A 12906-nucleotide genomic window follows, 5' to 3' on the forward strand; every position below is an offset into this window, starting at 1 on the left:
ATTTAGAGAAGAGCTTGGGGAGCCGATTCCAATAGTGTCATGGGTTTGAAGCCAGTCTTGTTAATTTTGGGGTTTTGACCCAAAATTGTTGAATGACAAGAGCTGGAAATACCAAAGCTAGAGAACAAGAGGAAATCTGTCTCAGAGGAAATGAATATTTAGTGCAAAACCCATTGGAGAGCACAGAGACAGACCCTCTGCGCGGAGAGCCCTGCTCTGCTCGCCCTCCTTTAAGCATCCTCTCCATAGCGCAGTACAGAAACGGGACATCCCTTGGGGATGGGCGGCAGGAAAGAAGAAAGAGGAACTTGAGCAGCTTCAAATCATCAGCCTGGTTGTTGCAGCCTTGTCACAAGCTGCGATCCACCTTTGCAAAAAGAGGCTTTCCAGTACCTCTGTTCTCTACAGCTGTTTTTCCTGGCCCTGAAACAAAAACAAAACTCCCTTTTCACACACTGCTCTTCTGCCCCAGTGCTCCCTACCCCTCTGTATCTGTTTGTTTGGAGCCCCCGCTGTGTAGCCCCAGCACCTTCAAAGAACCCCTATAATCTCCAATTAAATCTGGCTGTGTACTCGGAGGCGTCAGCTGGGGAAATTACACAATTAGGGTTGATTCTGTCTGCCGCAGAATTTTGTGGCAGCTCCTAATTGCTAAATGAGCGCTCGGCTGTATTAATTATTCCAAGTATCGCTCTCGGTTTTTTTTTAATTGGTCATTCCAGTCGGATGGGTGGCCGATGTCTTTGACGAACAAAACGGACCTTTGGGTTTAGTGTTTGATGATGGGAAAGGGCCGGTGATAATGTTTGCGGGTCCCTTTTTTTTCCGCACCTGCACATGTAGAATTGTTGCTCATAATTAATTGAGAGAGAGCGGGTCTAGAAATTTTTCCTGTCTTTCATCCTTCCTCCTTCCTCACTCCCAAAACTCTCCGGAGCTTTGCAAGCTTTTCTTGAAAAGAGGAGTTAGCAACATTTTCACCCCCTTAAAAAGTGGTAATGAAAGGACTCCGGGGGCACAGCAAACGGAAAGCAGTGATGTTTTGTTCACTGCTCTTGCGAGTGAGAACAAAGGCACCACTTTCAATGTGTAGACACTTTATTCCAGTTCCAGTTCAACTGGAGAGTGATGCCCCGATTGTTGGAATCTCGGCATGTTATTCCTGGGGTGCGCAGCCCTGGTGAGCCCCACATCGCATGGAAGAGCACCCGAAAGGAGGGGAGGCGCTCGGGCAAGAAGCTGTGTGTAATTGCAGGAGGGAGGAGTGGGTCCTGCCTTTGCTCCACATGGAGAATAGCCCCAGCTGGAAGCTTTCCTGGGCCCCATCTTGCTCCTCTCTGATGTCCGATGGCAAAATCCCCCTTGGCTTCAGTGGCAAAATTTGCAGCCAGTGGGTTGATGGGTCTCCTGTGAGATTCAAGTCCATCTTTTGAGTGAGAAAACGTGGTGAAACGTCGCCCCGCAGCACACACAGCTGATGTGCAAGCAGGAAACCCCCCAAAAAAACACAGCGCAAGGAGGAGCTTGGTCCTGGCGGAGCAGCCGTGCGACCTAGTTACACCCCCATGCCCGGGTGAGTGTCACTGACTCCATAAAATGGGATTTATTGTAGGCAGATACGTTAATCAAACAACAGACAGGAGGTTATTCGGCTGCCCTTCTTAGCTGTGGCAATGGGGGACTTTTCCGTCCGTGCCTGGCCTTTCCCTGAACTCTCCCTTGTAGCCCCGTTAACCTCCTGTAAAGTCCCCGGGAAATCAGGGTGCGTTGCCGAAAGGAAGCATTCAGCCAGAAAATAGCCTGTGCTTCAGAAGCCACCTCTGAGGGCCAGATCTCTCCCAACAGGGTTTCTGCAGCTTCCTCCTCTTCAACCTTCCCAACACCACCCGATCTATCCTCCAGATTTGCCCCCCCACTGCTGCCAGGACTATTGCCCAGCCTTTGCTTGGTTTCTGCCCTTCCCAGAGCATGTGGTAGCAGCATCTTCCTTTACCTTCAAGATCTGCTCTTCCTTTAGGTGTTGCGCCCACTCTGCTGATATTTTTTGAAATGTTCTCCCCTTTTTTATGCAGTTCTTTACCATTTTTCTAAGCTTAGATATTGGAAGGTAGATGGTTGCATGGTGTCCCGCTTTAGCCCAAGATACTGTGTAGAATTTGAGGCCTCTTCTGGACAAGCTGTTTGCTGTAGCTGGGATTTCACAGGAGCACGGGAATTGCAGGCATTCCTCATTTTGCTTTTGTTTGTGCCAGCTGTACTCCTGCTCTGGTGCCATCCTGGCAAGAAAAGGGCCTTAAGCAGTTTTGTTGTTTAAAAATTGAGGCGTACACGTCATGGGTGAGCACCAGATCCCTCCGATACATGGAACTGACTCTGATAGGGATCACGGCACATTGTGCAAGTCAGTTTGAGGGCAGATGCAAGCTCTGAATACTGGATTTCAACCTTGGGACCGCATTACGGAAGCACCTGTGTCCAGCCAGACGGCTGTGGAGGTGTGGAAACAGCTGAGACATGAGAGCGATGCGCCCAGCAAGGACATCTCCAGCAAATGGAGGGCCTTCTGGATGTAGCTCCTGACATCCAGTTCCTTGTGGCCAGGTGGGCTTCACAAGGAGCCACGGGGGAGAAGGGACCATGTGGAGAGCGTTAGCGGGTGCTGAAAATCGGTGGGTGCATGGATTGCCTTGGCTGAGCTATGTGACCTTGTCTGCAAAATCCCTGGAGCTGAAATGCAGCAGGGAGCCTGCACGGGGGACCCTGGGGACATACACCAAGGTGGGGTCATCACTGACTTACCTGGAATTGCAGCGAGATGGGTCTCGTGCGGCCAAACACGTCGGGGCTAAGTACATTGGGGAGCTCTGGAGAAAGGCAGCAGCTCGAGTGCATCTCCAAGGGATGCAACAAGGGGAAAACTTTATACACCCTTCGTCGTTAAGGCGAAGTGGGTTGCAGAGGCTTCAGAGTAGCGCTGAGGTGGGCTGTGATGCTGGCTGTTGTTTCTGAGCATTGTCGCCACGGCGGGAGAGGCCAACAGCGATGCTTTCCTGACAGCTTTGGCGGCCATCATGTTCTCCAAGGCAGTTCTTGAAGGACTTGCACCTTCAGTTTGTCTTGGTCCAGAAGCACACAGGTCTCTGCAACTGGTGGGTTTGGGTGCTCTGTGCCTGTGGATGCTTTCTTTCCATCTGGAGGAGATGCCAGTTACGCTCCTTGGCCTCCTCTTGGCTATTTTGCAGCACAAATGCTGTCTGCCCCCATCTCACTTTGACCTTGGTGTGCAGCACGGCGCTGGGGGGCTGGATGTGGCCCCCGGCATGGTAGGAGAAACATCCCACGTGCAGCTCTGCAGTGTTTCCTTAAGCAGAAATGAAAGCTTGGGAGGCTTTTTTTAAAAACTTTCTCTTTCTTTCTTCCCAGTATAATGACTTTGCTGCTGCTGCTGCCTTAATTTGGAGTTAATATGTAATGTTTGTAACACAGCCAAGAAACATCACTGTACTTGAGGCAGATTATGAAAAGTATCTCATGCTAACACTGGTGTTTTAAAACTTATCCCTGTTCAAAGGTAACATGAATCTTTAAAACTAAAATCACTTGTACTTAAAGAACATAAACATGATAAACCAGTTTGGCACTGGCTTTTTTTTTTTTTTCTTTCCTTCCCTTAAGGAGGTTACACTACATTTGTGCTTACTGAGAAGCAAAATTTTCCAGTGCACTCAGCTAATACTTTTTCTCTGCTCCCTTGCTGGCCCTTCAACATTTTTTTACAGTTCCAACATCTTTCTGCTGTTCATGCTGCTTGGCTACTATTGTCCCAAAGGTACATCTGTGTCTTTTTACATGCTGAGGCCAGATTCTCATCCTGCTCTGGGATAACTCCCCCTGTTGATTTAAAAGCAGCTACTCTAAATTTATACTGGCATTACTGAGACAAGAACCTGGTCATGAACCTTTCATCGCAAACCTAAAATGCAAACACCCTGTCTACGTCTGTGAGAGTCGTTTAGCTGGAAAGCATTTCTGTGTCATTTATCTTAACTGCAGCAGGTAGCAATTTAACTGTCACTCCGCACATGCCAAAGCCTCCTCAAACGCGTCTGCTCCCCAGCTGATATCCTCCGTGGCAGAAATGGGCCTGTTCAACTTGGTCTTTCCTTTCTCAGGTGTCCCCTTCTGGACCCGGCCAGATAAGATGGAGAAGAAGCTGCTGGCAGTTCCTGCCGCCAACACTGTTCGCTTCCGATGTCCGGCAGGTGGAAACCCAACTCCTTCCATCTACTGGCTGAAAAACGGCAAGGAGTTCAAAGGAGAGCATAGGATCGGAGGCATCAAGGTAAGGCCTTGGTTTGGATCTCTGTTTTTATCAGGAGTTTTCTACCAACTGTAGAAAATTGCGTTTCACAGTGATTAACGTTGGTACATGGAAGAGCACGGTCCCGACTGTGTGGGAATGGGGGCATTTCTTGCAGCCTTAGCAGTTGCTTGACACCAAAGTATTAAAAAGGGCTGCTGTCCCTTGGGACTGAGGGCTAAGTCCTTGTCGGTTTGTCTATAGTGGTCATTCGGGGACTAGGTAAAAGCGAGTCTGGGTTTATGGTTGCGTGGTGGACAGTGATGAGAAAGCAGGAACAGAAACTTCTGTCCTAATTTCTGGAGATCAGCCCAGTGCGTTGAGACGCGTTAGACCAAGCTGTAGCTACTCCCAGCTTTCAAGGAAAACCGACTCGGCATCCTTTGAAGGTGTAGGAAGGACCTCACCAAAGAGCTGGTCTGTCATGCTGGTGGCCATTAACATTCTTGTGGTATAAATCACTGACCCTCGGTCAAATGTTGGATTCCCTTGTAGCCAGAGTAATAGCATCTGCTCCTTGGCTGCTTTCTTCCCCCTCCTTCCTTTTTACCATAAGGTGTTCTGGAAAATGCTTTGGCTTGTGTTTACAGATAGAGCTAAGGGACGCAGAAACTCACCACACTCAAATGATTTAATTAGCCAGAAGTTTCTGTGCTACTGTTTATGACGAATTATGGCAGGATTTTAACAGGAGAATCATCTCTGCTCTGATTTTGTTGTTACCATTTTTACTACTTTGTCCTCTTGAGTCAGACTCCTTTCTGGTTTTATTTGGGAAGAATAAAACCAGCAGCAGCTGCTTATAACAAAACCAGCGTAGCAGGAAGGGCTCGACTCCTGCGCAGCGAATTTTGCCTGCAGTCTGCCAGCCCTCGCATATCCCCGGGTGCGGAGAAAAGATGGTTTTTAGGACAACACCTTCATCAGTACTCTGAATAGCTGTGTGCTGATGCCTACCACATCTGTAGCGTTTTGGAAGGGGGCTAGGCATGCAAAGCGTGCTGGGCTCCAGAAACCAGAAGAGGGTTCAAAGAAGTCTTCCCTCCCCACAGTTTTGGGCTGTTTCTTTCCTGTTAGCTCAGACCCGTTCCTGAAAGAGCCTTTTGTGATTGCTTCAGTGAAGCCTTTGAAGCTCCCTCCTCAGCCCTGTCCCTGCTCCAGCCTGGAGGAGGCTGAGGACACGCTTGGGTTTGGATCTTCTGAAAAGTTAAGGAGAGAAAAGAAGCGAGGAAGCAACTCCTGTGCGTAAACAGCCTTTTGGCAGATAACATTCACAAAGCACAAGCATCTTTTACTAATTGCAGGCTGTAAGGATCATCATGAAGTGTTTTCAGGCTTGCGTGCGCCATTCGAACGGCTTTTTAGAAAACTATGTGACATCAGCTGCACTAAATTATGCTTGCAGAATAAAATCTAAAGCTGAAAGCAATTCCCTTACCCACTTCCCAGTGGTTTTAATCTATCCTTGAGTTTAAATTGACACGTTTCATCCTCTGCAACACGGTAGTGAGTCTTTGGCATCACTGTGCTTTGTTTCTCTAGGGGCACCTTCCAGCAACAAGCCGATGCTTAAAAGAGCTATTGAAGGCAATGTCAGGCCAATTACAGCAAGATTGGTTTAAGCTCTCTATCTGTCTAGGTGTGGTTCTTTGTCCCTTTCTTGATATAGAGACATCTTTCTCTCTCTGTAATTTTCCTTCTCTTATTTGCTTGCTTTTACTCTTGGGCCACAGTTGGATGTAAGGAGTCTAATGTAAATCTCATCCAGTATAAATATACTGATAGATATCAGCTGAGATTTGAACCAGAAAAAGAGATTGAAAACCTGCTCGGTATCTCATGTATTTAAGATTTAAATTCCGTGTTACAACTTAACTTCATAACAGGATTAAGGCAGCTTGAAAAGAATGGGCAAGATCCAGATCTGGCAGAGTTTGGTTGGCTTACTTCATCTCGAGATCTGGTATTAACCCAGAAATCCTTGAGCTGGGAATGTTCTCATTTGTTTTCAGTGTGTGGAGGAGTTTAAATGTTGATTGTGAAAGGTCTGTGGTCAGTAGATGAAAGCTGACCACACTTCCACGTCTGCCTCTTGCAAATGGCGTTTAGATCCCGTGTGATTGCCTGGAGTAAAACCTGCAAGAGAGAGGGGCGAGTGTTCAAAACATGAAGTGCAGGCTAACCTAGTTTTGTTACAGTTCATCCTTAACTGGTAAAGAAAATAAATTCATATGACTTATCATATGAAATTTCCTAAAGAGCATTAATGGTTAAATCCTTGTTGGAATCTCTAATATTGTAAGCCTGTGTGTGTTAAATGACCCTAGAAGGGAAGATTGAGGGGGAGGGGAGATAGAGGATTATCCCTTCCCCAGACCATTGCACTGACTTGCATACCAGTCTGGCAAGCACGGACTGAGGTTCCAAGTGCGTCTGCAAATGTTTGTTTCACAAGGAGCCAAGAATGACAATGCCAAATAAACCAGAGGGATTTCCAGTATCTCACCAACTTGGTTAATGCCTGCACTAAGTCCCTTCATGTTCCTAGTGTTGTATTGAGTGCAGCGACTGTCCTGACCTGGGAATGTCCCTTTTTATTATCCTTTAAATCTAGACACCAGTCTCAACCAAAAAAACCCCACCTTGTTGGTTCTAGAAGAGTTTCCAAACAAGTTCTGCCCCATGAATCTGTGCACCCCAGGTTCTCCTCTCTGTTCAGAGTCCAAACGTGATGAAGTTCTTTGAAAGTGTCATAAAAGTATCTTTGAAAGTGCATCCTAAGCAAAACACCTAATTTGGACGTGATTTTATAATACAGGCCAGACTAGGGGATTGTCCATGTATCTGGAGACCCATTTCCTTGGGGTAGCTCCTAGGAGTTCTGGACGCAAATGCTTTGCAATGCTGAGCAGTGGATTAAAAGAAGTCTTTAGACGCAACTATGAGACAAGCCAGTATGGAAATGAGCCACCGAGCAGCCACAAATTTGCATTGAAACTTCCTTGACGGTCTGGTGTGTTCAGCTGTGAACTCAGGGTCCAGGCTCTCTGTTCTCAAAGCTCCTCTTAGCCTGCAGTTGCCGTGCTGTTACAGAGATGCACCAAGAGGGGTGTTGCCTTACAAAAGGTGTAATGTGGATTCTGCGTTGAGCTACATCTCTGCTGTCCTGGGTGGGAAGAGGGTGCAGTCAGACCTGATCAGACATCTGCAACAATTGAGATTTCTGTACAGACTGTTTAGCCACAGCCTCCTATTACCTAAAACCTAAAATGAAAGGAAATGCTATATTCAGCAGTCTCTGGAAAGTGGGGGTGCTCAGCAGAGCTGTTCTCTGGGATGCAGAGATCTACAAAGCTTTGTTAAAATGACTTTTGCTTGCTTATCTTGCAACTAAGCTGTCTAGTCCTATGATTTCGAACCTTCTCTTTGCAAAATTCTGGCTTTAATTGCAACTCGGGCCTTTAAAGGAAAGCATGTGGATGCAATTTACGTGTAGCAAAAGAGGTTAAATGACTTCATATTGGAGTTCACCTGCTGCAGCAAGAAACCTCCAGGAGCAATTACGCCCTTGTTTTTTCCATCAGCCCTTGACATTCTGTAGTGCAGCGTTACTGTAATCTCCTGCTTCTGTGTCCTTAGAGTCACCTTCAAAATATTTAATAAAGTTAAATCTTCTGCTCTGGGCGGTAGAAGGCATCAAATTAATATCCAGAGATTTGGAGAGCTTTCATACGCGATGCATCCTGAAGTCATCTTTGTTACTGTTGGTTGCTTTCTGTATTAATTCAAGATCTGCTTTCCATATCCGTTATTTCCTTTATACTCATTAGAAACAAGCGTTCTAGCTGAGATCACAGGGCAGCAGGTCAGGGCAGAGACATGGGTTGTGCTTTCCCTTCTGCTACTGCACAACCAACAACTCTGGACATGAGCCACATCCAGAAAACCAACTAGTGTAAAATTTGTTGCCAAAAGAGAAGGGCTGAGCAGGCATCCTAGGGACCAGACTTGAGGCTGGGCGTGTTTTCTCCTGTTTTTTACAGGGAATTTAGGGGATTAACTCAGTTGTAGACACCCACTTCTGCTCAGACAGATGCCGTGGGCTGTTGCCTCCGTAGCACACATATGTTATAGATAGGGTAAGAATTATGATTTTTATTGTTTATAGACATCGTATGGGTTATATGTAGCAATTGGTAAAGATCTGCAGATGTGAGTACAGTATTTTGAGCTGACAGTGTCTGTGGACCAGAGTGGTCTGGCAGAGGGGACCAGTGGATCAGTTATCTTAGCTGATGCCTTCTGAAGTCGTTATTCTAATGAGAGATGCCACATTCAGCTATCAGCTGGTTTCATTATTGTTGTTGTGGAAGCATCTACAAGTCCCCCCTGCAATCTCAGCGTGTTACATTGTGTTGGACTGTTCCTGCGTTGATCTTAATTCCTTTTCACATTAAGCCTTTAATGACCCTTGAAATGGGTCCTTGTCACATTCAGGCCTGCTCTGGGATCCATTCATGCTGGCCAAGTGTGTAGAAGCTCACTGATTGTTCACTGATTTGAATGGTCTGGTGATGATGGTACTTGACCATGAGCTTGATGGTTTGATTTCTTCTTCTAGTTACGACACCAGCAGTGGAGCTTGGTGATGGAGAGTGTTGTGCCGTCAGATCGAGGAAATTACACCTGTGTTGTGGAGAACAAATACGGCAACATTAGGCACACGTACCAGCTTGATGTATTAGGTGAGGTTTCACTGTTTTCCCTCAACAGCTGATCTGTTAGGATGTTGAAAAGGAGCGTGATGGGATATGGGAAGCATATGGGAGCTTGGTTTCTTTCCCAAAGCTCTGGATCATGTGTCTTCTAAAAACAGCGAGCTTCCTTTTGGCCAACAATTCATCCTCAGATCAGTGATCAATAAATTACTTAGCTGGTCTACAGAGGGGCCACAGAAGGAATGTCAGGGCTGAGATGCCTCCTCCAGGTGATTCTTCCCTGTTTGGCTTGAGAGGCACTGGGTAGAGCGGTGGCCAAGACACCTGGAGGTACAATCCAAGTCTACACCCTTTCTGCTGAAAAGCCAGGAGATGAAGGGTTCAGAGGAGAATCCTTGCTGGAAGAAGGACAAGTAAATTGGGATTTACCTCTCTGTTTTTCAGAAAGGTCGCCCCACCGACCAATCCTGCAAGCAGGGCTCCCTGCCAACCAGACCGTGGTGGTAGGGAGCAATGTGGAGTTTCACTGCAAGGTCTACAGCGATGCCCAGCCTCACATCCAGTGGCTGAAACACGTGGAAGTCAACGGCAGCAAATATGGACCCGATGGGACACCCTATGTCACGGTGCTGAAGGTTGGTACACGTTCCTTCTTCTCGCCCTCAGCACAGTCCTTCCTCTGCCTTGATCCCAGTGTTAGAGAGACAGCAGCTGGATTGTGGGGATGCTCCTCAAAGAAACCCACTGCCATACTCATAGCAAGAGAGCAGCACTGAGTCAAGGTTCTCACCAGCAGTGGAAGCCATAAACTGTATATACATGTTTATAAATAAGCCCTAGACTAGCAGTGCAATGCGAACCAGAAACTCCCAACAGAATATGTTCAATGTCACAGCTCCTAACAGGGTAATCATTATTTAAATCAGATTTTTGGGAGCTCAAGGTCTGATTTTCTGTGATTGTTTTGTGTCTGTAAGAAAAAGTCATGAGAATAAGCTGTTGGGATTGTTCTTTCTTTTAAGCCCGCGCAGTGGAATACTCTGCTTTTTGGAGGGGGTACAGCAGAAATGTCCTAAAGTCGATGTTCCAGACTCTTCTGTTTGCCAGAGATAACACAACTACGGTAGTGGCACAGATAAGCAAAGTAGTTGTAAGAGCTGAGGCAACTATGAGAAATGCAGAGTAATACAAGAGAAGCTGTTAGATCGCATTTGACCTAAAATTGTAAAAATAACCTTTTTTTACAGCTTCAATAGAGGTATTTTCAGGGCTTATTAAAATAAAAGGCTCCCAACTAAAACACATTCTTTCCTTCTCCAAGTAAACACACTGCAGCGTGCACGTACTAAATAATGCTGAACTACCAGCACCTGAGAGCCAAGATACTCTTGTTCCAGCCACTAACATTTGTGAACATTGCTATTAGGCATGCTCAGGAAAGCCGGTTTTTTTTTTTTTTTTTTTTTTTTTATTGAGGAAAAAAAGCACTGAGTAAGACTTTACTTTGCTAAAATGCTTTCTTGAAAGGAAACTTCCAGATTACAGCCAGAACAAAGCCAGGGCATCCGGTTTCCCCTCAACCTATGTAAATATAAAAAGGTAGAGAATAGAGAGTGAAAAAAACATTGGACTTTTAAATACCTTTTTTTTTCTTCCTTTTAATAATTAAAGGCATCCTGTGTTGGTGTTTATTACAATATATAGGGCCAAGTGGAGTTTTTCTGGCTCTGCAGTTACAGCTGAAAGCAGATTTTGTCCCTGCAGTTCCAGGCTGAGGTTGTCCTGTGCGTGGACGTTCCCCGTGCACATCCTGCTGCATACACCCTTCTTTTTGTATGGAGTTTAAAAAAAACCCCCACTTAACAGACAGCATCTACAAAACTGTAACTCAGCCAGATACATGATAATAAAAGCCAGAGACCCTGGAAATAATTACACAGATTGAAATAACAGATTGGTTGGAAGAAATGGCTCGAGACAGTTCTTCAGGATTGGCAACGCGCGCTTCTCGCGAGTTGATAAAACTTTTTATTTTCTCGCTGTCTCTCCAAATGTGTTTGAATTATGCATATTTGAATTTCCCCCTGGTTTCACAGCCCAGTACCAAGCTCTGAATAGCTGGCTGTGTCACATGCCATCTAGTATAGTCTCCGAGCTCCGTGTGTGGTCCCTGTGGGATAAAGTGCTACCTTTTGGAAGTTTGCAGAGCCGCTGCGAACAGTGCCTTGTGTCACAAGCACAAGCTCCCATTTTGCTGTGGCAAAGAACATATAAATAGTCCGTATAAATAGTGTTTTAAAATTAAGTTGGAGCGGCACCGGGGTGGCTAGGTAATTAGAATTGCCAAATACCTTCTCTTCTGTGGACGGCAAAGGCTCCACATTCCTCGAAGGGGAGCACAGGCAGGCGTTTGAAAGCACAAGTTTTGTTTGGTTTTATTTTTTTGCTGAATAGGACCAGCACACGTCTATTTACTACTTCTGGTTAATCAGGAATGCTTTGAATTGTATTAATGCCGGCATCAGCGCTGGGGTACGGAGCATTTCCATTTTGGGATGCATCTTTTGTGCGCCAGTACTGGGCCTCCGTGGAGCTGTGTCAGGCCCAGCTTTGCAGGGATTTTTTTATTTTTCTTTTTTTTAATGTGTGTGTACTTGTTTTTTAAAAAATGAAGATCTGATAAAATGATCTCACCGTCATCTCGGGGCCATTGAATTGGCTATATGGACTTGTTCCCCTCGTGCCACACAGTGATGATGCTTTGACCCAGCATCCTTGGCCACGCTGCTGGAGCAGGGTCCTGTCAACAGCCCTTCCCTGCCCACGGCTGCTTTCGAAAAGGCGCTCTCCTGCCCAGTGCTGTGGTGCCCGCAGGGAGATAAGGCTTTTTTATCAGTCTGCCCTCCCCTCCTGCTTTCAGGAGATTTTGCGGAGTGTAGGAGCTGCTACGAGGCAGTTTATACACGGGGAGTAACCTGGTCTCCATCGGAACAAGGGGGACAGAGAGGTGCCCAGCACATTAAATTTCCCCCTCACATCTAAATGGAAGGGCAAAAAGCCCACCCCAGTCCAGATGGATAAATTGAATGCTGTACTTTCAACCCATTTTTTAAACAGCCTGACAAAACCAAGCCATCACCTGCATCGGTTCCTGAAAGCCTGGGCTAATTTGTGATCAAAGGAAACCCCTTTTTCTTTGCAGAAGAGCACTAAATGCATTCCAGTTACGGAGGGAGGGCTGGCAACACTGTGCCCAGGCTTTGTCAAAGGCTAAATTGTATGTTCTGCATTGAAACGTGCCCGGTTTAATTATAAACAAGGCAGCAACAGCAGGCAGGCACATTTCCCCACTAGTCAGGACAGACAAACTTGCCAGCACGTAAGCTTTAGAGATGAGATGAGGTCAAAACCGGTGGTGGTGTCATGAGACATGGACATTGGGGCTCCTCTCTGATGCCCCCTCTGGGTTCAGTTCCATTGGTTTTAATGGGCTGCGAGTCATATTGGCAGGATCAGGCCCTGAAATCGAAGGCACCGAGACTGGGCTGGAGAGCGTAACACCAAAAATGAGAAGACCAATTGTTTTATTTTCCTTTCCAGAACTGAAGCTGATATTTTTTCTAGACTTTCCCTAGGCTACTTCTGAGGCCACCCAAACCAGTTGTGCATTCTCAACCAAAATGAAAACAACTGTTTAGGGAACAAACTCATGTGCTGTTGTGGCAGCGTGGAAGAAGAGAAATAAACCCCTTGCTTAACAGTCTGAAGTTTGTTTGATTTATATGCACCACTTTATTTAGTAAAGAAGAGGCTCCTATAAGCAGTGGA

At 46.2% G+C, this 12906-nt stretch overlaps 1 protein-coding gene across 3 annotated transcripts in view; it reads left to right on the plus strand.

The window, feature by feature from the left end:
• The window catches only part of FGFR3 (fibroblast growth factor receptor 3), a 59132-nt gene that overhangs the window by 29429 nt on the left and 16797 nt on the right, over positions 1 to 12906 (plus strand). For all 3 annotated transcript variants that reach the window (XM_063335922.1, XM_063335923.1, XM_063335925.1), the window contains exons 5-7: positions 4173 to 4342; positions 8982 to 9105; positions 9523 to 9713. In XM_063335922.1, coding sequence (XP_063191992.1) covers positions 4173 to 4342; positions 8982 to 9105; positions 9523 to 9713 — 485 coding nt within the window. The remainder of the gene's footprint in view (positions 1 to 4172; positions 4343 to 8981; positions 9106 to 9522; positions 9714 to 12906) is intronic.

This window comes from Chroicocephalus ridibundus, chromosome 5, assembly GCF_963924245.1.
Source record: "Chroicocephalus ridibundus chromosome 5, bChrRid1.1, whole genome shotgun sequence".
In the NCBI taxonomy this organism is placed as follows: domain Eukaryota; kingdom Metazoa; phylum Chordata; class Aves; order Charadriiformes; family Laridae; genus Chroicocephalus; species Chroicocephalus ridibundus.